Source organism: Schistocerca gregaria, chromosome 8 (genome assembly GCF_023897955.1).
Source record: "Schistocerca gregaria isolate iqSchGreg1 chromosome 8, iqSchGreg1.2, whole genome shotgun sequence".
Classification (NCBI taxonomy): domain Eukaryota; kingdom Metazoa; phylum Arthropoda; class Insecta; order Orthoptera; family Acrididae; genus Schistocerca; species Schistocerca gregaria.
Window position 1 is genome coordinate 378,324,214 of NC_064927.1, and position 27,399 is coordinate 378,351,612.

Consider the following 27,399-nt stretch of genomic DNA (forward strand, 5'->3'; position numbering starts at 1 on the left):
AGATCTTAACATCAATATCCTTCCACCTTGAATTTTAATTCCACTCTTGAAACTTTGTTTTATTTCCTTCGTTGGTTCTTTTATGTATAGATTGAACAGTAGGGGCAAAAGACAACAACTTCTTGGCTCTTGTACATGTTGTATATTACCCATATCTCCCTGTAGCTTACCACTGATTTCCTCATAATTTTGAACATCTCACACCATTTAACATTTTCGAATACTTTTTCCAGCTTGATAAATCCTACAAACATGTCTTGATTTTTCTTTAGTCTTTTTCGGTTATCAAACACAATGTCAGAATGTAAGGATTGCCTCTCTGATGCCTTCATCTTCTTTAAAACCAAATTAGTCATTTAACACATCCTCAATTTTCTTTTCCATTCTTCTGTATATTGGATGCATGACTTGTTAAGTAGATTGTGGGATAATTCCCACACTTGACAGTCTTTGGAATTGTGTGGATGATGTTTTTCTGAAAGTCAGATGGTATATCACCAGACTCATACGCACTGCAAGCCACTTTGAATAGTTTTTTTTTTTTGCCACTACCCCCAACGATTTTAGAAATTCTGATGGAATGTAATCTTTCCTTTCTGCAGTATTTGGTCTTAAGTCTTCCAAAGCTCTTTTAAATTCTAATCACATGGCCTGAACACTGAATCCCCTATCTCTTCCCTACTGACTTTTGTTTCACCTTCTATGACATCAGATAAGTCTTCCCTCTCATAGAGATCTTCAATGTACTCTTTCCATATGTCTGCTCTCTTCTCTGTGTATAAGAGTGCAATTCCCATTGCACTCTTAACGTTACCACCCTTGCTTTTAATTTCACCAAATAGTATTTCGACTTTTCTATATGCAGAGTCAGTGCTTCTGACAATCATTTTTTTTCTTTTATATCTTCACATTTTTCATGCATAGGCTAATAGAAAAATGCAGCAACTCGTTTCTGCTCCAGTTCATAGATAGTATCACAATGCTTGTGACTCAGTGTTGCATGGACATACTGGGTATTGAGAAAGGATATACTTGCGTGATGCCATATTTTTCATTGATTGTGGGAATGTGTTGTAGCTATAAACTACGTGATGAAACATGTAAATAATTAATTTAGTAAAATATGCACAAAGCAGCAAAAAGACTTGAAGGAGACAGTTTCGTTGAGCTATATCAGCATGTATAAATCAATGAAAAGAATGGCAACATGACAGATTAGCAACAAAAATAAAACAAAGGGTACTTCAAAACCTATTTACACAAATTTATTGTAATGAGAATATTTTGCAAATATCTCTCAACATGAGACTTATTTACTAAATGTGTTGAAAAAGAAATCCACTAGTGTACCTGTATAGCTACACTATTAATGACAAATCAGTGGAAACAGTATCTGCTGTAAAATATCTAGGAGTAACTATCTGGAAGAACCTTAATTGTAATGACCATATGAAGGAAACACTGGGAAAAGCAGATGCCAGACTCAGATCCATAGGAAAAATCTTAAGGAAGTGTCACTCATCCATGAAGGAAGTGGCTTATAAGTCACTTGTTTGACCCATTCTTGAGTATTGTACATCGATCTGGGATCCCTAGCAGATAGGACTGTTAGAAGAGATAGAGAAGGTCCAACGAAGAGCAGTACATTTTGTCAAGGGATCATTTAGTTGTACATGGGTGTTGCAGAAGTGCTCAACAGAATCCCTTGGCAGAGATTAGAAGAGACACATTGTGCATGACGGAGAGATTTACCACGTCTCGTGTAATGGCAATGAGGAGAAAATTTGAGAAATTAGAGCCAGTACAAAGATTTACCAACAATCATTCGTCTCACACATTATTTATGAGTGGAACGGAATTGGATGGCTTAGTTAATGGTACAAAAAGTACCCTCTGGCACACACCAGTAGGTGGCTTGCAGAGTATGATGTAGATGTAAGTGTAGATGAAAATATTCCATTCCATTTTGTATATCTACTGTGATGTTTCTTCATGTTTACTAACTAATTAACCAGAGTAAGCCCTGTAAAGTTCATTCACAGTTTGCGTCCAGGTTTTCCTATATTTGTACCTACCTCCCAACCAACACAAAAGTATTAGTTCTATCACTGGCCTTTTTTGTTTTACTTTCACTCCGTAAAAATCTAATTTGCATAATGACATATACTGTGAATATTGAGTTTGCTAAGGTAATTTATATAAAACAAATATACAGAAGATATGTCAGGTTCACAAAAAGTTTTTATTTCTCAATAAATCAGCATAAACTACATGCTATAGTACATGAAATCTCATAGTTTGTTCACAAGCAAATCTTCACATCACAAGACTTTTTCTATGGTTTCTGCTCACAGTCTGGACAAACCTACAACAGATAAAAGTAAAAACATTTAATTAGATACAAGAAACAACTTTTTGTATGCAGTTTTAGTTTCTTGACATGGTATATTTTTGCAATGCGACATGATGAAGATATATGTGTTGCACCTTCAGACAGGTACCGTTCACCTGCAGGATATGCAATAGAGAAGCTTGCGTCAGGTGGCAGAGTGGTCTGAAGAAAGGAGGGAAGGAATGAAGAATCAGAGTCTGACCACATATACAGCAGAATAGGCTTCGTCTCTTATGCATAATAACAGAGATATACAATTACAGATATACTTAACTGTAAATTTACCTGATTACAAACATACAGTCATGCATTTTGAATCATAAAATTTCATGTTATCACTACATATATAAAAAGTTCTGTTATGAGTTTTCAGCCAATCAGTTATAACATTTACTGTGAAACTGTTTCCAAGACATGGACCAAGGTAAGGATGGAAATTCATTAAAGATATTTATGGAGCTGACTCTGGGTGAGTTTGCTGCATTTATTGGTCTGTGTTGTGGAATATCAATTTTCATTTTTCCTCTAGTGTATTGCTGGTGAAGATGCCACAGATAGGAATCTGCATCCAGTCTAAATCTGTTTAAAATTTCACTATACAGTCCAGTTTTATGCCTTTCTACCACTCCACCAGCACCATCCTTCATCCCTAGCAGTACTAAGGGTGAGCTGCCATATTTTTTTTCAGGAAGTGCTTTGTATATAGAGTAAGTCTGGTTAAAACTGATCCCAGCACTCCAGGATTATACTTACACATCACACCTTCTTACTGCTATTTCCAAGCCCTAGCAGTGAAATAGCTTCAGATCTGTTACCAATCAGACCAACAGTAAAAACTATGAACTTGACACTAATACAGTTCATTTCCAATTATGTTAACATATCAGCAACATCAAAATAAAATCCCATTACTAAGAGTAATAGAGGTACTTTATGTCAACTGTATATTTATTTCAGATTTAAGTATAATATGTACCACCAGGTGCTCCAGAGATATAATTACATGTCACCAATTAGCCTGCTCCCTCCCCCTTCCATAAATACAATGTTGACCAATAACTATATCAAGGAGATGACATCCAAAACCTGTCAAAGTGGCATGAAGTGTGCTACATGTTTGGGTAGGCAAACGGTTAGTGTTTCAGGGCAATCACACAAACCATTAAGAATAATGCCATTTACATTCTTTATATAAGAAAAGGTTACATAAGCACATGTGCATATGTACACACACACACACACACACACCACCACCAATGTAAAAGTGTAGAATTCCACAGTCAGTGTCAGTATCACTAAAAGCACTCTGGATATATAGTCACATTATCTTACAATACACTGCAAGTACTAAAATGTACTGATGTTTCAACTTAGTTGCAATGGCTTTCCTCAGGACAAAGGCTGATTGGCTGGGATATGTTGGCACCAACATCTTGCCATTCGAACACTGTCACTAGACAACTGTTGTTACATTCATTAGATATTATTAGCCATCAAATAACATTTGAGTGGGAAAGGGAAGAGGGAGGGGATATCTGGCTCATTATTTGTGGGTTGCATGGCTTGCTGTCATTTGGTAGCCCACTGTGAATCAGTGACAAGCATCTGGGTGCTGGACTTTCGTGCTGCTAGTAGTGGAGAGACGATGTCAGCTGTGCAAATGCTGTTTGTTTGACCAATAGCAGCTGTATTCAGTAAAGCTGCAGCCTGGTGATCACACTTTGCTGACTGTACCAAAATTGTTGGCAGCAAGGACGCTGAAAACCTGTAGCTGTCTTTCCTGTTGGTGTTGCCAGGCTGCTTCAGGATTTCAGAAGCCTCTTATTCTTTGTGTGCCCATCCACAGCTGACTTGCCAGTACTCTTGCTTGTTGTAACTCAGTAGCCTACCCTGAGTTGTAATAGAGCACAACTAGTGCTGATCGCTCCAACTAAATGTAACACTTGTGTTCTGTTATATAAGTGTTAACAGGCCATGTGATTTCACCGATGTAGGCAGAACCACACTCACACTGTATCTTTTATACACCAGTGGTGTTCACAGATTTTATTGCATTCTTAGCGGATCCTGACAAATCCTGGATCCTGCAGCAACTCCAGAAGACTGGTTTGATGTCTGCTCAGTAAAGCATCCTCCCTACTCAGTCACTAATACCTTTGGCTTAAGGTAAGCATGGCAGTGGGGACTGTTTTTTCTTTCATTTTCTATATCTGGCTTCCTACTAAACTTGGTTCCTCTTCTTATTGTTTTATTGCCATATCTGCTGGCTGATAAGTTGTTAAACAGCTCTTTTAATTTTTGTTTCACAACGTTTTTATCACTGATGCGTTGTGCTCAAGCAGTTAACATTTATGGGATGGAACACTTCTGTGCCAGAATGTCAGGGATCAGGGCTGGTTCAAGAACATTTTTCCACACAAGTGACGTTTCATTGGACCCACCCCCTCCCCTCTCCACATTTCCCTCGTATGCTTTACACATGGCAGTTTTTGATACTAATTCTGATTTCACTTATACAAATCTTGCACTTGGGCACGCATGGTGGCCTTCTTAGCTTGGCACCTCAAGCAGCCAATACTACTTGAGATACATCCTGTATAAGAAGTCTCACATTGCAGTGCCTCTCGCGCTGCTCTAAGTTTGTCATCCCTCTCAGCTTGGCACCCCAAGATCACAAGATCTGTCTTGTGTTGCATGGCCCTTAAACTGGCCTGCGGATCTGCAGATGATAATGGGGTTTGGTGTGTAAGTACTAGCTGGGAGGGTAGGTTTCCAGTAGACATTGTGTCTCTGTTTGCAATTGGGAGTTCTGTAGACCTCCACATACAGGAACAGAATAATTTTGTTACTTTCTTGTTCTAGTGATAACAGGATGTTATCATGCAGGCTATTAATATCCTGACAGAACTATGCAACTCTGCTCTTCCATGCAACCAAATGATGAATGTGTCATCCCTGTATTCCGACCAACAGCGTAGGTGGAACTGTCTGCAGCTTAAGCCAGTTTGCTTACATGCTTGCTTAAAGATGTCCACTGCATAAATTTGGTAAGCATATTACCAGCCTGCATAAAAACATCAAATTCGAACTGGAACAAAGCAGTCCATTTCAGGACGTGCAGGTCTACAGAACTACCAGCAGCAAAATGGGACACAAGGCCTACTGGAAAACTACCCACACCAGCTACTCCCTAAGTACCAATCTGCACCATTATCTGGCAGAGAAGTGAACCATCCTACACATACTGACCACTGCAGCCTACCACATCAGTGATGTAAAGAATATCAAACAAGAATTGAAAGAGCTGTGTAACATCTTATGAGCCAATTGATATGATAATTAATGCAGTAAGAACAAGCATGATGTTGTAAGGTGTCAGGCAAATCAAACACCTTCCATGAAAACCCTGACATGATAAGCAAATCCAGCAGCATGTCACATAGCTCCGAATAAATCGTGACATTAAATTAACCAAAGTAATATGAGTAACGAGTGAGCAAATGGAATACCACAGACTAACACAAGAATGTCTAAATGCATGTCATACCTTCCCACCGTGAGACAGACGCAGTTCCGAGGGGAGAAACGAGAACAGAAGCCGAGAGCTCAACCGTGTTAAGCTAGAAAGCCCTATGATAAGGGACGGACTGGACACCCACGTTGCCAGCTAACCACTAGGACAACCCCAGCCGCAAGTTTTAGCGTGAGACTTTTTCGCATCTCTGTTACAAGGGGAGAAACGAGAACAGAAGCCGAGAGCTCAACCGTGTTAAGCTAGAAAGCCCTATGATAAGGGACGGACTGGACACCCACGTTGCCAGCTAACCACTAGGACAACCCCAGCCGCAAGTTTTAGCGTGAGACTTTTTCGCATCTCTGTTACGTTAGGACTACCCCCTATCCCATGTTAAAAGATAGAGCCCTCCGGAAGAACAGTATAGATCTTACAATAACGCTAAAAGGACTACACCAGCTGCAAGTTTTAGCGTGAGGCTTTTTCACATCTCTGTTACGTTGCAAACTTTAATAACATCGCACCACCACGAAAAGTATAACGTTTCTCATTGGATAGAAAGAATATTTGTAGGCGGAGCTTAAGGTTAACATTGAGACCCTGATTGGTCAGATGAAAACACAACCAGATAGTTTTTTTTTTAAACCAACTTCGGTAAATTGTAGTAAGAAGAAGGTAGGGGAGAGTTGCTTGCGAGACGGCGAGGTCAGCGGAGCTGTGCTCCCCGCCGCCCCCTGACGAACACCGACAAGGTAATGAACGCACGCGATGCCGCATAACAGCGCATAAAGCTTCACTCAGAACTGCAGAAGTTTCATCTGTTACACCCCCTTTTTGCGTAATACTAGTGTCGATCGTCAATTAAAGCTCATGGTGTTCACATTTGCCACTTGAAGTAAAAATCTGAAACGCGATGATTTTTCTGTTATGTAGTTATTGAGAAGGCACATCAGCCACTGTAATTTACGACAAGTTAGATAAGTAATTAATGATAATTGAGGGTCACTGTAGACCATTTTGATAGTTTTCTCTTTTGTGAAACTTAATTTAAACCTAGATTATAGATGTTATATGGCATAGGTCATTCTTCGATCCATTGTAGAACTTGAACACCCATTCAGAGAATATTCGTTCACATTTTTGTTGAAGGCAGTTGGTTTTTAATGTTGAAGGCAGTTGGTTTTTACCATCCTGTATTGAAACATTTTCTTTTATCAATAGTGCAATTTATAAACGATGTTTTGTGATTAGAATAAGATTTCCAATGGTAAACGTAACTGCTTTTTCGACGTTATTTTACCAGCTAACTAAAAATAGGAAAGCCTTGAACCCCTTCTATTAAATTTAGTTAGTATTAAGATTCTTTTACAGGGGGTGCAGTGGAGCTGACGCTGAAATCATTAAGTATTTGGTTATATCATCGCTAGTCTCACTGAACTCTTATGAATTCTACATGTCATGTGTGGTCTGGCGTCTCCTTACCAGCAACAGGTCCCAGTTTCAAACTAGTCAATTCCCTAAAAAAACACGCTCAGAGCGTCGTTGCGCGAAAGTGGTACGGAGACACGATATAGAACAAACAGACACCACGCAGAATGTTTAGAATGTAAGGAGCGCATTACTTCATAGAACAACAGGTAAGATACAAGTTGTGCATAGCAATGTACACCTTGCCTGAGCGGAGTAATACAGCTGAGCACTCGTTTGTGGTTTGTGATTGCTTAAATCATGCTGTTCCTTTGGAGGCTCACCAGAGCCCAGGGGCTTATCCCAGTAGCCTCTGTAAGTGGGCCTGTGAACTGTACAGACACTTACTCTCTGAAACCGCGCTTGTCATGAGTGAATATACATCAGTAATAAAAAGCAAGAAGAGTTACCAAGTTCAGATGGAAAGCGGATACAGAAAATGAAAGAAAAGAACAATTCCTGGTGGTACACTTACCTTACATCAAGAGCGTCAGTGGCCAAGTAGGGAGAGCATTTCTTTGAGGAGATGTCAAACCAGTGACCATCGGATCCAGAATTTTGTGTAGTCCATTAGGAATGCAACAAAAATCGTGAACACCACTAATGTATACAAGATTGAATGCAGTGCCACTTACATTGGTGAAACTAGAAGACCTGCTACGACCTGCATACCACAGCATGATCATTATGTTCTGTTGGTGCAATACAACATATCAGTACTAGTGAAACACCATCACAGTTGTGAGCAGGCTACCAAGTTACAAGAAGCGTGAGTGCTGGCAGGACGGGGTCGTGGATGTGCACACGAAAAATGAAAGAGGCAGTTGAAATCCTGAAGTATCCTGACAACATGGCTGTGGCCCTGGCTGCCTCCAATCCTGGTATGGCAGGCCATGTTTGAGCTCAGGGCATTGGCATCCCTGGACACAGCTCCGACTGTCAAAACAAATATTGTTGTCATGACTGGCCTTGTCTCTCCACTACTAGCCCAGAAAACCTGACTCCAGACGTTCGTCGTTGATGTGTAGCAGGCTACCAATTGCCAGCAAGCCGTGCAACACACAGAGAATCAGCCACATATACCCTCCCACTTTCTTTATATCATCATTGTTATTTAATGGCTAATAATCTGTAGTAAATGTGACGTCAATGATCTAGTGACACCATTAGCAAAGCGATATATTCATGTGACCATACGCCAGTTAAGCAGCCCTTGCCTTGAGGAAGGCAGTTGCAACTCGTCAAAAAAATCGGTACATCCTGGTACTTGAAGTATCCTATAACAGGACGCAACGGCATTCCCACAATGATTTTAGTGATCCTACGACCACTGCCCACACCGACTCATAATATCTTCTGTTGGTGCTGCGGCCATGTGAGGCGGTAGGCAAAGTGTGCAATCAGAACAGAGTTGATTGAATAATCACTGTAGGAACGACACGGCGTTCAAATGGGGAAATCCACTAACATAAGCGACTTTGACAGAGTGCTGATGGTTATGGACCATCTCCCGGGAACAAGAGTCTTGGAAACTGCGATGTTGGGCTGTTGTTTATGTGCTATTGGTTTCGGCATCTGTGGAAAATGGTTGAGGACAACGAAACCACAAATAGGCGAGAATGTGGTGGATGTCCACACTTCATCAAAGAGCGTGGAATTTGGAGGCCTACACAGATCTGTGGCAGATTTGATGTCAGAGTACGATGACGGTGCTGGCACACTTATTTTGGAGCTCGCCATTCACTCCAAATTGTTGAACATGGGACCGCCTTAAATTTTACCATAATGACCCAATGACGGCACAGAGTGGGGCCGCGGTTTGAGGCATCATGTCACGGACTGCGCGGCCCCTCCCACAGGAGGTTCAAGTCCTCCCTCGGGCATGGGTGTGTGTGTTGTTCTTAGCAGAAGTTAGTTTAAGTTAGATGAAGTAGTGTGTAAGTCTAGAGTCGGATGACCTAAGCAGTTTGGTCTCTTAGCAATTCACACATATTTGAACATTTTGTTGACCTGTGACACCGTTAATTACAATAGCAGTGGACAAGGGACAATCGAGATTGGGTCATGAATAAATCGATAAGTGTCGCCTGGTTGGATAAATCACATTCGTTGTTATACCTGATTGAAGGTTGAGTCTGGATACACCATCATACGAGAAAATGGTTGCTCGAAACAGGCACCTCTCCACTGACAAATAGCGGTGATGACATTATTTTGCTATCTGGACATTCACTTGGACTTCCATGAGACCAGTGGTGATAATCGAATGCATAATGACAGCTGTGGTCTACAAAATGTAACATAATTGGGATGCTACCAGTTACCAGCTTGGTGCCTGAAAACCACAGGCTCATATTTTATAGGAATTGCATAATCTGTTTGTAGTCTTAGCAGAAGAGCCAACACCGTGTTACAACTGCAGGTCGAAATGCACACGTTTTAGCTCACGCAGGCTGGCGTGAGGAGGGAAGAACTATACTGACGTGAGATCTGGAACATGACAAGGAATTATTCAGAAAACGGACGATATTAGTTTGATACTTAACTTTAATCCATTAATGATGAACGTCGCTCTTTACGGTAGATGAGTCACAATATTATCTGCTCAGAAGACATAGTAACTGAATATGGCGCCTTGCTAAGTCGTAGCAAATGACGCAACTGAAGGCTATGCTAAACTGTCGTCTGTGCAAATGAGAGCGTAGGTAGACAGTGAACCAGTCGCCTGTACAACTGGGACGAGTGCTAGGGAGTCTCTCTAGACTAGACCTGCCATGTGGCGGCGCTCGGCCTGCAATCACTGATAGTGGCGGCACGCGGGTCCGACGTATACTAACGGACCGCGGATGATTTAAAGGCTACCACCTAGCAAGTGTAGTGTCTGGCGGTGACACCACACTGTTTATAGACATCTGGTGCCATAAACCACCAGAAACCTACCAAGAACTTGATTTTGTATATATGCAGGATATAATGGGTATAAGCACAAACATTGCATTAGTATTTACGTCATTTGTAGACTAATAGCTATAGCCATGGCAAGCCTTATGTTCTTAGCTTGGTTAGTAGCTCCAAGTACATGTGGCAACAGTAACCCATTAATGTTGGGTAGTAGGTCAGCTGTTGAAGTGTGGATGCGTGTACACAATATGGGCAGTCTGCACTGACATATGTAGTCCACTTAGTGGTGCAGTGTGACCATGCAAAAACATCAGGTTGTTAAGCACGTTGTGTGTTTGTGGAGAGACTCTTCGATACAGAGAACAAACAACCAACACACTGATGTGTGTACATGTTTATGTACCACATACACCCTCTGTGTGTGTGTGTGTGTGTGTGTGTGTGTGTAGAATACCAAGTATATACTTAGCAGGTGAAATGATACTCACCTCTCCAGGAAGCTGGGATGAACAGTCGTTCATGGTACATGTGGCAGTCGTCCCATCTGGGTTACAGGTACATGTGGTGCAGCCATCAGAGAGCATAGTTCCAGGCTTACAGGGTTTCGCTGTATCAGAGAACAAGTAGCATTTTAAAACATCGAGAACAACAGTTCCCAAAATTTTCTGAGGCTATAGCTCTTGAGTGAGATTAGAATTCAGCCAGTAAACCCAATAAAGGTTAACACCAAATTTACTTACGGTTTGGAAAAAAGTAACAGTACTGTTCTTAACAGATAAAAGATAAATAATATATAGTTAGCATATGTTTTATTAAACAAAGAAACGATGAACAATTGGGGCGGTTGGAACTGCTCGATCCTGATAATTTTCCTATATTCAGTTTGGTCTTAGTCAGTGCTCATAGTGAGTCTTGCTCCAAGCCTATCATATTACTCACATTTCTTTGCTATTCCTACCTTATTCGAAGACTAGTTTTCACATGTGTAACTTGTCACGAATGGAGTGAATATCATAAAACATTTTTCGATAACATGTCTTTATGGGTACTTGCCACTATTCTCTAGCGAAAATGTTGTAATCTCCGTTATATCACAACATATTTCATAATATTGCTATTCGGCGTCCAAAGAATTTAGTTTGGCTCGAATTTCACTACCTGAAAATATTCTTTCACACTCTCGAGTTGATGTTATCTCCGGGCATATACTTATCGGTTTGCCAAATTAGGAAAATACTTTCTAATTCAATAAATGCTAAGTGATCTATCAGCTCATATTTTACATTATCTGAGTTGATGGTCATTCTCAGCTATAACAGTGAAACGTCCTCAGGCCCAGTTTGAGAAGAATCAGCTGACCTTGACTTAAGCTATTATATTACGTATCACAGTTCCAGGTTAACGTCGACAGGGCATGCCAATCTGAAAATTAGAAAAAAAATAATTAAAAAACGCTATCCCTGACTCAATTTGTGAACGGACAACATTGCTGACTGGCGAAACATTCAACGGCAAATCAGAAAATAGCTCAGTTAAACCACTGGAAACACCATGCAAACAAAACGACCCGGGAACTCAGCTCAGTTACGCCTCCCACTCTTTTAGTAACTCCTTTCCGTGGTACAGGTTCAAAAATATGGACTCGCAAACTGGGAGGAAAACGTGGCTCTGAGTGCAAGCCGAACCAAGTTCTCAATAGCGGGAATTCTAAAGTCCAAAGAGCTAAAGCAGTCAAAACCGCACACAAGCGAGAAACGTCAGAAGCGCACTTAATATGACAACAGAGCAAGCAGAAAGAGATATCCCTGAATAAGCAAACGTCCAAGAATGGCAGAATATCAGCAGGCCAGGCTTCTAAGCTAACAAACACGCAAGTGACGACTCAGCGGCAGCCAAAACTTCGCGCCTTGGAAACCAGAGGCTTTCTCAAATACACACGGCGCAGACGCTTCACGTCGGAGGCTACAGTAACCAACTATCTCGCTGGCTGCACTGAAGATTCCTTCGTTGCCGGTGCATTATCGGCAGGGAGGCATAACAAACACCCTCCCCTGCAGAAATGTTATGGCCATCAACGACTACACGAGGATTTGAACCCATTTCAAAAGCTATGGATTCCACCTTACGCGTCAAGCGGTAATACTTGATTATAGGTAAATAGTGGTTATTTGCCCAATAAATATTAAATCCTAACAATGCTTTTGTAAATAACTTAATTCAGAAATTCAAGAACTGTTTTTGCTTTTATCCCTCAGAAAAATTTATTTTACACCCCCCCCCCCCCCTCCCTTCACAAGGGAAAATTACTTGCAGGTTGCGAACCAGTGATCTATAGCGTGAAACAGAAATAAAGGATCACTTTTTCGAAATCGCGTAATTGTCTCACATTCTGGCGCATTCCTGTGTAAGGGGGAAAAAGCGTAGCTCCCTGCGACATCACCCTTGGGTTCACCGATGTTTCAAAGAGCAAAGTGGCGATAAATTCGAGAAAAAGACCAAAGCTCAGAAGTTCATGAGATGTGTAAGGTGGGTTGATCATGAAACTTCCTGGCAGATTAAAACTGTGTGTCGGGCCGAGACTCAAGCTCGAGACCTTTGCCTTTCGCGAGCTAGTGCTCTACCAACTGAGCTACCCAAGCACGACTCACGCCTCGTGCTCACAGCTTTACTTCTGCCAGTATCTCGTCTCCTACCTTCCAAACTGGCAGAAGTAAAGCTGTGAGGACGGGGCGTGAGTCGTGCTTGGGTAGCTGGTTGGTAGAACACTTGCCCGCGAAAGTCAAAGGTCCCGAGTTCGAGTCTCGGTCGGGCACAAAGTTTTAATCTGCCAGGAAGTTTCATATCAGCGCACACTCCGCTGCAGAGTGGAAATCTCATTCTGGGTTGATCATGTCACATTGACACCAAATTTCGACTCAATGCCCAAAGCCACCGTGGACGTCTCACACGATAATCAGGTCGTCACAGCCCCTCTTACCTACATTTCACCCCTTCTTTTTACGCCTCTACGATGGAGATCAGAACTGCGGCGCCAAAGGTTGAAATTATGCGGCTTTTAATAGCGGCCAAGGACAACATTTCAGACACACCGCCGCTCAGAATCGGAACGTAAAGACCACAGGTGACGGCATAAAGGGCGTTAATGAAACCAACCTTTCCTTGGGACGGTGACACCTACGCATTTCTTGGTGAGAAACAACAGTTCGCAGTGCTATGAACAAAACGATGACGTTCTCGACAGTCTTTGACACTGTTACACCTCCTGGGCGATTCACCCCTTACCAACGGACATGACAGCGCTGCAATTCCATAGAACGCGATCTGATGCTTTCGAAATGCGTGTGATAGCAATTTTTGCTCTAGTGTAGAAGATGGAACCATTACGCACCGCTCAAAACCATTCGACGAACTCTGAACGTGATCTGAAGTAGCGGAAGGTCCTTATGCTTTTCAGCGCGCTTGTGCCACTCTCTCTTATGTGGTGAGCACGGAGAGTGTGACATTGATACATGCATGAATAAAACGGCAAAGGGCTCTATAAGGGTTACCCAGTTCGGCAAAACCCTCTGTGCCCCCCCCCCCCGTTTATTGAGTATTTCAAAAACGTGTCTTTACAGAGAAAAATCTGCGAAATACTCTTAGGCACCGGCAAGCAAGCAGCTAGCCTTGCACTTGTGTCAAGTGGTTGTCTGTCTGCTTGCACGTCGGGGATATCATTTCTGCAACCTGGATCCTACCCAAATGGTTCAAATTGCTCTGAGCGCTATGGGACTTAACATGTGGGGTCAACAGTCCCCTAGAACTTAGAACTACTTAAACCTAACTAACCTAAGAACATCACACACATCCATGCCCGAGGCAGGATTCGAACCTGCGACCGTAGCAGTCACGCGGTTCCGGACTGAAGCGCCTACAACCGCTTGGCCACCGCGGCCGGCGATCCTACTCATATCCTTTTACATGGCAACTAATGTTTCAGATCCATAGCGCAGAACAGAAACTGCATGAACCCGTAAATCACCAACTGTGTCCCTTTCGTGTCTTTTTGTATGTCTAATTGTTCCACAGACTGTGCTAAATTTTAGCATCTTTTTGTCAGTTTCATTGGCTTTAAGTCACGTGCAAAGTGAAATTCTGAACTCTTTCTCCTTTTTCCACTTCTCTCCGTTCATTATTGTATTTGATAAATTATATTGTTAGCTTTATTGTTGAAAATCTTTGGGCTCACGATTTTATGATTGTATCAAACAGAAAGCTTTTCGGTTCAAACTCCGTAAGATACTAGAATTTTTAGGAACGAAGCTTATACTGGGCAATGGAGTAGACGCCGTTATGGGTCTTCATGAAACTCAAAACTCCATCGGAATAGGGCTCGAAGTCCCAACTGTCTCGACCAATTGCTATGTCCTACTGGAAATGAGACCATAAGGGACAGGGGAAGATGCTTCGGCTGTTTCAAAGAAAGCAATCTAGCTTTCACATTTCCACTACTGACCATTAAAATTGCTACACGACGAAGATGACGTGCTACAGACGCGAAATTTAACACACAGGAAGAAGATGCTGTGATATGCAAATGATTAGCTTTTCAGCATATTCGCACAAGGTTGGCGCCGGTGGCGACACTTACAACGTGCTGACATGAGACAAGTTTCCAACCGATTTCTCATACACAAACAGCAGTTGACCGGCGTTGCCTGGTGAAACGTTGTTGTGATGCCTCGTGTAAGGAGGAGAAATGCGTAGCATCACGTTTCCGACTTTGATAAAGGTCGGATTGAAGCATATCGCGATTGCGCTTTATCGTATCTTGCTGCTTGCGTTGTCGAGATCCAATTACTGTGGGCAGTCCGCAGCTCGTGGTCGTGCGGTAGCGTTCTCGCTTCCTGCGACCGGGTTCCCGGGTTCGATTCCCGGCGGGGTCAGGGATTTTCTCTGTCTCGTGATGACTGGGTGTTGTGTGCTGTCCTTAGGTTAGTTAGGTTTAAGTAGTTCTAAGTTCTAGGGGACTGATGACCATAGATGTTAAGTCCCATAGTGCTCAGAGTCATTTGACTGTTGGCAGAATATGGAATAGGTGGCTTCAGGAGGGTAATACGGAACGACGTCCTGGATACCAACGGCCTCGTATCACTAGCTGTCGAGATGACAGGCATCTCATCCGCATGGCTGTAACGGACCGTGCAGCCACGTCTCGATCCCTGAATCAACAGATGGGGACGTTTGCAAAACAACAACCATCTGCACGAGCAGTTCGATGACGTTTGCAGCAATATGGACTATCAGCTCGAAGACCATGGCTGCGATTACCCTTGACGCTGCATCACAGACAGTAGCGCCTGCGATGGTGTACTCAACGACGAACCTGGGTGCACGAATGGCAAAAGTCATTTTTTTCGGATGAATCAAAGTTCTGTTTACAGCATTATGATGGTCGGATTCGTGTTTGGCGACATCGCGGTGAACGCACATTGGAAGTATGTATGACTCGACGTGATGGTATGGGGTGCCAATGGTTACACGTCTCGTTCCCCTCCGTTACGTGACACGGCAAGGGATGTATATAAGATGAGCAGAGACGAGTGGAAAATCAATCTAGCAATGACATGGCCTGAAAATGGGGAGACCCTCTGACATAAGTCACTTTGACAAAAGGTAGACGTTGGCACCGAGGAACGGGCGGCTCATAAATGATGAAGCTGGTCGGCCGTTCTCACGCTATTGTCGTGAATGTCTGAAGGATGGTGAAACCACGAATAGGCATCAAGGAGCTGGTCGTAGGTTGTGTTCCAAAAATGGACAGCATAGAGAAAGAAGTGGTGACACTTTCTGCAGGACCTGACCATCATTTTGCAGGACAATACTGAAGCACGTACAGTGCAAGTTGTCACTGATTTGTTTGACTCATGGGGCTGCTAAGTGCTATACCACCTACTGCACTGCTGGTCGGAGTGGCCGTGCGGTTCTAGCGCTACAAAACCAAATGGCTCTGAGCACTATTGGACTTAACATCTGTGGTCATCAGTTCCCTGGAACTTAGAACTACTTAAACCTAACTAATCTAAGGACATGACACACATCCATGCCCGAGGCAGGATTCGAACCTGCGACCGTAGCAGTCGCGCGGTTCCGGACTGAGCGCCTAGAACCGCTAGAGCACCGCGGCCGGCCCTAGGCGCTACAGTCTGGAACCGGGTGACCGCTACAGTCGCAGGTTCGAATCATGCCTCGGGCATGGATGTATGTGATGTCCTTAGGTTAGTTAGGTTTAATTAGTTCTAAATTCTAGGCGACTGATGACCTCGGAAGTTAAGTCGCATAGTGCTCAGAGCCATTTGAACCATTTGAACCTACTGCACTCCCCTGACTTAAGCCCTCGTAAGTTCAACTCGATTTCTAAACTGAAGGAAACACTTCACTGCATTCGCTTCAGAACTGCTACAAATTCGTCGGGCAATAGACCGCGCCACTCGAACTGTCAACACAACTGGCACTGCTAAGAGTATCCTACGACTTCTACATCTCTGGCAACGGGTTATACACAACGCTAGTGACTACTTTGAAGGTCAGTAAAACTTTTAAACACATATATATTTTGTACGAGATGTAAATGAATAGTTGCCACTATTAAAGTTCCAACCTTCATATATGTACTGTAACTGTGACAGATTTGTAATAAACTCTTCCTGTAATAAATCGATTGCTGGTCCTACATCAACAAAATCTTGAAACTTCATGAGCCAAAGATAGACGAAAATAATGAGGAGTAACATAAATGTGATTATCAGTAAAATTAAACTCAAAACTGGGGACCACGAAGTAGAGGAACTGAAGGAATTTTGCTCCCTAGTAAGCAAAATGACCCATGACGGGGAAAGCAAGAAGAATTTAATAAGCAGATCACCACAGGCAAAGAGAGAAACCTTCGTCAAGTCTACAAATATCATAGGCCTTAACTTGATAAAGAAACTTCCGGGAATATACTTCTCGTATACACTATTGTATGAAAGTGTTCCTGGATGGTCTAAAAACCGGAAAGCAGACAATCAATGTGTTTGAGAACTGGTGAGTGTTGCGGAATATGTTCATATTAGATAACCTGGTAACAGAAGATACAAGGAAGTTCTCCGCAAAATCGGAGTACAGAGTTACAGATGGAAAAACTAAATAGTAGAAGGGACGTGATCATCAGACATGCGTTGAGACACCAGAGAGCAGTTTTGATGGTACAAGAAGGAGTTGTAGAAAGCAAAAATTGTAGATGAAGACAGAGATTAGGGCGTATACGGCAGTCGCACGGTTGATGATCCCAAAAAAAGAAAAATACAGTTGGAGTCGAAATGCCCCACAGTTACAGTGCATTTTCAGCTCTCAGCTAGCTTCGACGAATTATTATTACTTTTTTCCCATGCTAAAATTTTAATCTCATGACTTTAAACACAGTGTGCTCTTTCATTAATAACTGAAACTGTAACCCCTCCTGTTACGCAATAATTCACATAAACTTATATCCTTGTGCAATCAAATATTGTCAGCTACCTAAGGTTCAGAAAGTTCGCAGTTCAAAGCAGATTCCAGTAATGTATTTATATCTTTCTTTCTTATGAACAGAAGCATCGTTATGACCCGAGACAACAGTCCCTCCCTGAAGTACCAAAAATGCGAATACTAAGTTTAACACAGAAATATGGAAAATTGATCATACTCGTATATTCCGTGCTCACACCGTGATTGCCCAGTCTTGCAAACAATGATTCCCACGATTCAGGAAACTCGAGTGCCAATCAGCCCCCTGCTACATAGTACGTAAACCCCCCATTAATTCCTTGGATTCATTCCTTGCTTTTTATGTGTGATTTCTCACAACAGTGGAATATTCAGTGAAGAAGCAGTAGCTCATTTGGGAAAGAAAGTGTTGTTACCTGTGTATCTTGCATACTCACATGTTTTCTGCTTAAAGCAGGTGTAACTGCACTCCCAGTAGCCCTCCTCAGCACAGATACAAGTGCTGCAAGCGTCTTCCTTTTTTTGCCCAGGGGAGCATTCTGGAATAGAAAAGTAAGAGCCCTTTTACGACATTATATTGGAAAATCTACGTCCCCTCTATCGAAAACCACAACACCATGACGACTTTATCAGAAACGATTTAAATTTAATCCAAAACTGAAAATTATGAAGAAATAACGTATTTTTAAATTCTCAAAATCCTAACTGAACGAGTTTCCGTTATTATTCATAATTTCTTTTTCTTGGTATTGGTCAGTTACTTATTTACCGTGACACGTCTACCGACATTAGCTGAAATTGCTCAACTCAACTTTGCTGTTTAAGTTAAGTCACCCTTTTTCTACTCCACTGGATCCTCCTCCTCGCCCCCTCCCCCTCACACACACCCACACACCCTTACGAGTTATTTGCCATTAGTACTATCATCAGTTACTCATCAGTTACCGTAGCAACTCGAATACAATGTCTTTGACATGATCTTCGTTATTTACGGTTATGTCGAGCTCACGGTTGTGTCGACCTAACGGTTGGTGGTATCCTGAACATAAAAGTATATGTGCTGTAGATGTGTTCAACGTCTGCAGAAACTCGTGTCATGTGTCATCAATGTTAACTTCCAGTCTATCCTGATTTCCCGATATCTGTTGTCCTACATTTCATCATAATGCCACTATTGCCAGGGAGTAGAATTTCACCCTAAATGAAATCTTTGTGTCAGAAAGTAGGTTGCTTAAGTTTTATTTTATTAAGAGTCTCATATCATTAGCTGCGAACAGGGAACTGATTCCCTTCAGTATATTATATGCTTTGTTATTCAGTTCTTCCTTGTATATGTTACAATAATACACGTACGGTATCTTCGATAAATAAAGGTGTAAACAGCAAAAATTAGTGATGCAAAATCAATGTTAATGGTAAGTTTTAGTCGATGATTTATTAGTGATTACCAAGGCTAGAGAAGAAAAAATAACATGCTCTAGAAAAACTGCACAAAATAATAGCAAAGGTAAATCTTCAGACATCTTATGAGAAAAGCCATTACAGGGAAACTTAGCTTACATCAAAACGACAGGAACTGAAGCTAAAATATGCGACGAGTTTACAGGCAAGCAACTTAAATACTTTGGAGAGACCTTGCTGTCGTCATAGATAGAGTTGTGCAAATCTAGAAAGAGCAATAAAACTTCAAAAGGCTTTCAGAATCACATGGAACCACTATAACAATATACTAATATCGCGCAGGCGAAATTGCAACATCACAGGACAGTTCTTTCACAGGAATTACTATATGCATTAGAGACCATAACTGCAGGAGGGCAAGTCAAAGTTGGAAAAACTGAAAAAAGGAACCGCAAGCTCTTAGGAAAATATTTCACATAAGAAAATGAAATTTTAGTTGAATAGGAGGAGATCTCACCTCTACAAGCATATATTTAAGTTCAGTAACACCCTGCGCGAGAGACGCTTCAAATGCCATAGTCATATTTACAAAATGAACAACTGCAGTCTAGCCACAACACTACTGAGCGCTTTTAATTCAAAGATAAAAATCAGCTGATTAGAAGACTCTAGGAAAGTTTTACAAGGCATGGGCATTACAAAGAAAACATAATATATCGTCTAGCTTTTTGAACACTAGTACCGAAGAACAGATTCACAGTGGCATTTAAGAAGACTCACGAGAAGATTCTGGGAGATTAATAAAGCAGAAATCAACAAACGAACTAACAATTTTAAACGCGCTTCTTAGACAAAAGAAAGAAAGAAAGAAAGAATAGGTATTAGATAATAAGAAGTCGGAGTCATAAAAGACAGAAGTAGCCGGAAAGAAATACAGGCTTAATTTTTAGTAATGGAGGAAGATATTAAAAAATCAAGGCACTCTCACGTCATTTATATACTTAAATAACGTCTTCGATAACGTTGAGAGGAGTAAGATATTCGGATGTTTAAGTGGAATAGGGATGAAGTACAAAGATAGACAATTTAACCACAACATATCAGACAAATCAAGACATAAAGTCGAAACGTAGAAGAGACACAGTTGTATTAAAGCTCACGCAAAACAGGAACAAGTCTATAGTTTCCCATCAATTGATCGCCAACAGCAGCCATTTAAGTGACAGAAGGGAATAGAAGTATCAGGGAAAGGCTCGTTGATGACCCTTTTTTTTATACTAGGCTACAAAGAAGACTTGGACCTTGCAGTGCTAACAGTAATGAACAGAAAAAGGAATGAGGATGACCGAGAACCAAACCCTCAATGAATTCTACTAAACAAGAATTCTGTTTTCCGCAAGATGATGGAAACAGAAAGACAGCTTTAGAAAAGACTCTTCAGGGAAACATTGTCTCTGATTGTCAAACTCTGGCCTAGAATTGTGGAGGTTAGTTCGAAGCAGAGCGCTGAACGGAAGTCGAAGTTGATTAGGAAAAGTGATAGAAAAAAGACCCTGGAGGCATTAGTAGGAATGAGAGTTATAAACGAAAATGTGTGGGTAAAAGTACAAATTAAAACACCATGGAGGCTCCGTTACAATAGGCTTCGTGCACTATTCTCTGACTAAAACAGCTTGATAGCTCACACTTCATGTGTTGCAGCTGGTTTCCTCCAAACTAGAAACATGACATGTCTAATATCAAAATGACTGAACTGGAACTTAGAACTACTTAAACCTAAGGACATCACACACATCCATGCCCGAGGCAGGATTCGAACCTGCGACCGTAGCGGTCGCGCGGTTCCGGACTGAAGCGCCTAGAACAGCACGGCCACGGTAATACACAGACATCATTTTCCTATCAAATATAAGGTTGGGATAAATAAGTAAACGGACAACGGCGGAAAAGTGAACGAGTACGCTGATAAAATGTGGCATCGCTATTTTGCAGGACATCAGCTATACAAGAAATACTAAAAAGTTGCTTTATTCCAGTATTCTGTCGCTCATTACCGCAAATGACGATCGGTTACATTCCGTGGTCATGATCTTCAGATCTGTCTGCATTTGAGCACAAAGCTCGGAATACCGTCATCGCCAGCTGAAACTGGTTGTCATTTCATGCTATCTGCGGTCGAAGACTGGAGTAAAGAACCTTTTCAGTATCAAAGACGTTTAAGATGGATCTGATTCTGACGTGGAAATCTCAAGGAGCCTCTGAGCTCTATCGCACTCACCGGTTTGCAAAGGAACTGCCACCACCAGATAAACCAGCACGAGGCCGGCGGCGGTGAAGATGATGGCGACCTTCATGGCTGGCGATGTGTGGTGTCAGCCAGGTCAGCCGCGGCGCCTTATGTACTTAACCGTCCTCTCTCTCTCTCTCTCTCTCTCTCTCTCTCCCTCCCTATTTCCCCCTCCCGTCCTCACCAACCAGCAGTGGCGCTCGGTACAATCAGCTCTTAAATCAGCAGATATGTTTCCAGGTACAATAACTGTTTCAGTGCTCTGAAAGTTTTGCCCGTATCGTTTATTCCCATTTTGTTCCTTTGTATTCCTGTTAGCCCTCGGACAACCTATACCACTGGCCGTTAAAATTACAGCATCGTAATGCGAAGCCCGACAGGCATCAAATTAACATGAAGTCTAGTAACATACGAATTATTGGTATTTTAGTGCAACCGCACAGAGTAGGTCGATCTGTCGTAAAATTATGAAACATGTTTTATGTTCAATAATTATGTCATTTTTGGGGAACAAATATCAACATCTATTCCGTGAACAAAGATCTTCGGAAACTCAGCTGGCTCTGTTTCTCCGTGAGATCCACAACGCTGTAGACAACGGCGCTCAGGTTTATGCCGTGTTCCTTGACTTCAGGAACGTGTCTTACACCGTTCCATACTGCCATATAGTGAAAAAAATGAGCTTGCCGAGAATTGGACAAGATTTGCGACAGGATTCAATACTTGCTTGCAGAAAAATGGTTCAAATGGCTCTGGCCACTATGGGACTTAACATCCGAGGTCATCAGTCCCCTAGAACTTAGAACTACTTAAACTCAACTAACCTAAGGACATCACACACGTCCATGCCCGAGGCAGGATTCGAACCTGCTACCGTAGCGGTCGTGCGGTTCCAGACTGTAGCGCCTAGAACCGCTCGGCCACTCCGGCCGGCCCTTGCAGACAGAACGCAACACATCGTTCTTAACAGAACAAACTCGACAGACGTAAATTTAATTTCTGGGGTACCCAAAGGCAGCGTGTAGGGCCCTTGTCATTTACAATCTATATAACTGATCCTGTAGAAAACATCGGAAGCTCTTGAAGACAGATCGCAGCCCGGTATCGATTTGCAGAATGACCTGCAGGGTTAATGAATGATGCAGACTCTGGCAGTTGACCTTGAACATAAACAAAAGTGACATATTGCACGTATACAGGAAAAGGAATCCACTACTGCACAACTATATTGTTCATGAAAAGCTGATGAAAACAGTAACTACCCTAAAATATCTAGGAGTAAGTATCCAGAACGACTGTAAGTGGAATGACCATAAAAACAAATAGTACAAAGAGCAGATCTCAGACTCATAGTAAGAATCTTAAGGTAATATATCTCATCCACGAAGAAAGTGGCATCCAAGGCGCTTCTTCGACCAAACCTTGAGTATTGTTCATCTTTCTGGGTCCCTATCAGGTAGGACTAATAGAAGAGACAGAGAAGATTCAACAAAGGGTGGCGCGTTTCGTCACGGGATCGTTCAGTCGGCGTGAGAGCGTTACAGAGATGCCCTACAAATTCAAAATGGCAAACGTTACAATAGGCACGTTGTGCATCACGGAGAAGTTCAAAGTTCACTACTGATACTTCGAGAGAGCACTTTCCAGGAAGAGACGGACAACATATTATTTCCTCTCACATACATGATGCTAAATGAGCACGACGAGAAAATTCGAGAAATTAGAGCTAATACAGAAGCTTCCCGACCCATTCGCGAGTGTAACCGGGGAAGGGGGATCAGTTGGTTTAACCAGAAGTACTGTCCGACACACACAGTTAGGTGGCTTGCGGATTATGATGTAGGTATAGAGTAATGTTGTCTACCTTCTGAATCTACGGAAATATTTAGTAATCTCAATAGAATGTCTGTTGTTTGCGAAAAGGGTGTGTTATTCCGTCTGCAAGGATGAGGAACATTTACCAGTTAGAATGACTGGATAGTTGCCAATCGTGTTCCCTTTATCATTCCGCGATATTGTTGCTCACTTTGGTTGGGATCCTATGATTGTTAGGCAAATGTGGAACTAATGTGTTCAGGAGGGCGATACTCAACCGCATGATGGTTCTCAATGGCCCCATACGACTAGCGCTCGAAAGGCCAGACATATTGTTCACTCAGTCATGCAGAATCGAGAACCCATGACAGGAATAAGGAAATGGTCTTTTTTGTAGAAACACAGGTATCCATATGCACAGTGCGACGACACCTGGAACACCACAGACTGTCAGCACAGCGAGCATTGTGGTGATTTCCCTTGGCGTGGCAGCAAAGGGAGACACGCCGACAGTGTTGCACCCAACGGCGACACTGTACGTGGCAGGAGCCCCACCTTGTCTTTATCATATGAGTCCTGATCCTGCGTACTGCACCATGGATGTATTCGTGTGTGGTGGTCCAGATGATAAGGACTGTAGGAAGATATGACTCCGTTCTTGTCGCGATGATATGGGGTGCCATTGGGTACTCAACGCGAACATCCCTGGTTCCCACCGCCGGTAATTTAGACGGCAGTCGTTACGTATCTGCGTATTAAGGCCAATGGCTCTGCCGTTTAGATTCTTCGTGGCGTTGTCTTTCAACACGATGTACCCTCAAAGGCAAAGAAGCACAGTGAAGGAATTATCCAAATGGCATGGAAATAGATAGATGTCGTTTACATGTACAGGAAAACAAATGATCATAGTTTCAGAAAAACTGTACAATTTTTCAAGGGAAATAGCTTCACAAATTTAGCAAGTCATTACCACACTAGTTCACCTCTGGCCATTACGCAAGCATTCGGCTTGCCATTGAGTTATAGAGTTATTGGATGTGCTCCTGGAGGACGTTGTTGTTGTAGTCTTCAGTCCTGAGACTGGCTTGATGCAGTTCTCCATGCTACTCTATCCTGTGCAAGCTTCTTCATCTCCCAGTACCTACTTTCAGAAACGACTTCCTGACACTTAAATCTATACTCGATGTTAACAAATTTCTCTTCTTCAGAAACGCTTTCCTTGCCATTGCCAGTCTACATTTTATATGCTCTCTACCTCGACCATCATCAGTTATTTTGCTCCCCAAATAGCAAAACTCCTTTACTACTTTAAGTGTCTCATTTCCTAATCTAATTATCTCAGCATCACCCGACTTAATTCGACTACATTCCATTATCGTCGTTTTGCTTTTGTCGACGTTCATCTTATATCCTCCTTTCAAGACACTGTACATTCCGTTCAGCTGCTCTTCCAAGTCATTTGCTGTCTCTGGAGGATATTGTACCAAATTCTGTCCAATTGGCCTTCAGATCTGCTTGTGTCTGTGTATGTGCGGATGGATATGTGTGTGTGTGTGCGAGTGTACACCTGTCCTTTTTTCCCCCTAAGGGAAGTCTTTCCGCTCCCGGGATTGGAATGACTCCTTACCCTCTCCCTTAAAACCCACATCCTTTCGTCTTTCCCTCTCCTTCCCTCTTTCCTGAAGAAGCAACCGTCGGTTGCGAAGCTAGAAATTCTGTGTGTGTGTTTGTGTGTTTTATTTATTGTGCCTACCTACCGGCGCTTTCCCGCTTGGTAAGTCTTGGAATCTTTGTTTTTAATATATTTTCTCATGTGGAAGTTTCTTTCTATTATATATATATATATATATATATATATATATATATATATATATATATATATATATATATAACTTCTGCACGTTTATTACCTTATACATAAATAAAATTATTTTAAATTCAGTGCATTAGTATTTGTAAAATGATTCTTTCATACAGCGTTCCATAAAAAGTGACGTCCATGCTACTTGGTACCTGAGGAATAGTACATTAGCTTATTTGTTTGAGTTGTAAAATAATTTTCTACATCCTGGAGGACCTCCTCACTACGGATAAATTGGAATGAAAATAAATCTAATCTAAATCTAATCTACTGTGTGCTATTGTTAGCAAAACTTCATACGAACTTATTAGCTTATTTGTTTTAGTTGTAAAATAATGTTCTACATCCTGGAGGACCTCCTCACTGCGGATCAATTGGAATGAAAGTAAATCTAATCTAAATCTAATCTACTCTGTGCTATTGTTAGCAAAACTTCATACGAACTTATTGGGGAATGCAACTCCCAATACCATTAAAGAAATACAGTCACTGCGAAATACATTCAGACCCTTAGGCACTGAATCGTCTGACTCTGTTCAAAGCTGATAATTTTGCTCCCTGTGCACATAACAAAAAATTAAACTGTCTTACCTCTACCAAGAAGCAACTGTGAAACGCGCTATATTCTGGTCTCTCATAAAAAAAAAAAAAACGAATGCTCGAATGCTAGCTTCAGGCTCAACAGCATCAGTGTACATAATACTTGAAATGCACATGAAATTCTTTTGGCTAATAGACGAGAACATTTCAGAAAAACCAAATTCTTTGAAAAATATAAGATCTGGACAGCGAGCAGTACTGACTGTGGTGAACTACTAACACTGATTTTTTTGTGAGTTTATATCGCAAGTTAAGTTCGGCTTTTCAAAAACATTTGACAACTGAAGTAACATTGATAAAAAAAGAACATATCATATTTACCAACTTACCCATAAACGATGAGATTTTTACAGCAAGTATTATGTAACCTCACTAATCCAGGATAAATGCAAATCATCAAATTAAATATAGCTCTGGCAACAAGTCTTAGAAGTATTACAAAAGTGAAATATCTAACTAGCCTTTTCATCAGTCAGTTTATGTACTTTCTGTGGTTACTCAACAATTACAAATTATCAGCCAACTCATCTATACTAACGCATTGGCAAAACGAAAATCATATCTATTTAACATATTTACCTCGCTTGCATGAAGACTTCTGCTTCCATGTTCTCGTAATTAAAACATTATTCTAACACTTGGTGTCTTCACAGAGCACACCAGCACTCTCTTACTCCAACACTATTATCTCAGACCATAAACAGTATCTTTGGCTCTGCAGTCGTGCACAGTCAGCGATCCACATTGTAAAGCCTATCAGAGACATACATCGTTTATAAAATAATAGTTTCAGTATAGTTCACATGAATAATATTATCAGTTAAGTCCCATAGTGCTCAGAGCCATTTCAATAATATTATCATATTGGGTTGCCACATACAAGTGTGCCCTATTAGACTGACAGATCGTTTATAATACATTAGTTGCACTTTAGTTTACATTAATATTATTATCATATTCGGGTGCCACATACAAGTGCGCCCCAGTAGATTCCTTTTAACCTAGTGAGTGGAAAATTGCTTTTCCTTTCTCGAAGCAAAGTAATTAGCTAACTACTGGGTAACTTGCAATTATGGCAAATAAATTTTGTCACCAAGTACCGATGTCGAACATTAAGTGGAGGTCCGGCAGTTTCTATTAGCAAGGCGTTTGTTGGAGTTGATCGCATTGCTCGGAGATCAATTCGCACGTATCGGAACAGTACCGTGTCAAGTATACGAAGAGCACGATTAGCAGCCGTTTGATATCAGAAGCATTCATAGCCGATGAATAGATCAACAGTGGCCTTATGCATAATCAAGAGAATGTAAGAGTCTGCAACTCCAACAAGTTCCAACGACTGATCTGATTGTGTTAGTGCTGTTTTCCGTTCTTTGTTTATTTGAGATATGTGATCAGCGCATGTGAAGCGCATGTCAAATACCTTACCTAAAAATTCTAGCTTTAGCCTCTAGCAGGAAGGAGAGATGTAACAAAATACAGAAGTTGGTATACTATCCTTCTGTGGCTGAAGTGAACTTCCGAAGCTGTCCCAGTTGAGGATTACATTCCGCCCTCTGGGTCAAAATTGGATGAAGTCTGATTTTCAGTGTTATGTGTGGTGTTCTGCCCTGTTTCAATAACACAATATAACTATCTTACGACGAAACCACCTC

The 27,399-nt window shown here is 41.7% G+C and overlaps 1 protein-coding gene across 2 annotated transcripts; it reads right to left on the reverse strand.

Moving 5' to 3' along the window:
* Positions 1-2,223: 2,223 nt before the first annotated feature.
* Positions 2,224-26,418, reverse strand: LOC126284911 (serine protease inhibitor I/II-like). Of its 2 annotated transcripts, none has more exons than XM_049984173.1 (4): positions 21,460-21,546; positions 18,218-18,319; positions 10,763-10,881; positions 2,224-2,365 (listed from the first exon to the last, which is right to left on the reverse strand). In XM_049984173.1, exons 1-4 carry the CDS (start codon positions 21,533-21,535, stop codon positions 2,336-2,338), a joined length of 327 nt encoding a protein of 108 aa, XP_049840130.1. In that variant the 5' UTR covers positions 21,536-21,546; the 3' UTR covers positions 2,224-2,335. The 2 variants fall into 2 exon arrangements, 1 of the variants encoding a protein (XP_049840130.1); XR_007551570.1 differs by lacking the exon at positions 21,460-21,546 and adding an exon at positions 26,324-26,418 and having other exon boundaries at positions 2,231-2,365.
* Between the last annotated feature and the right edge of the window lie 981 nt (positions 26,419-27,399).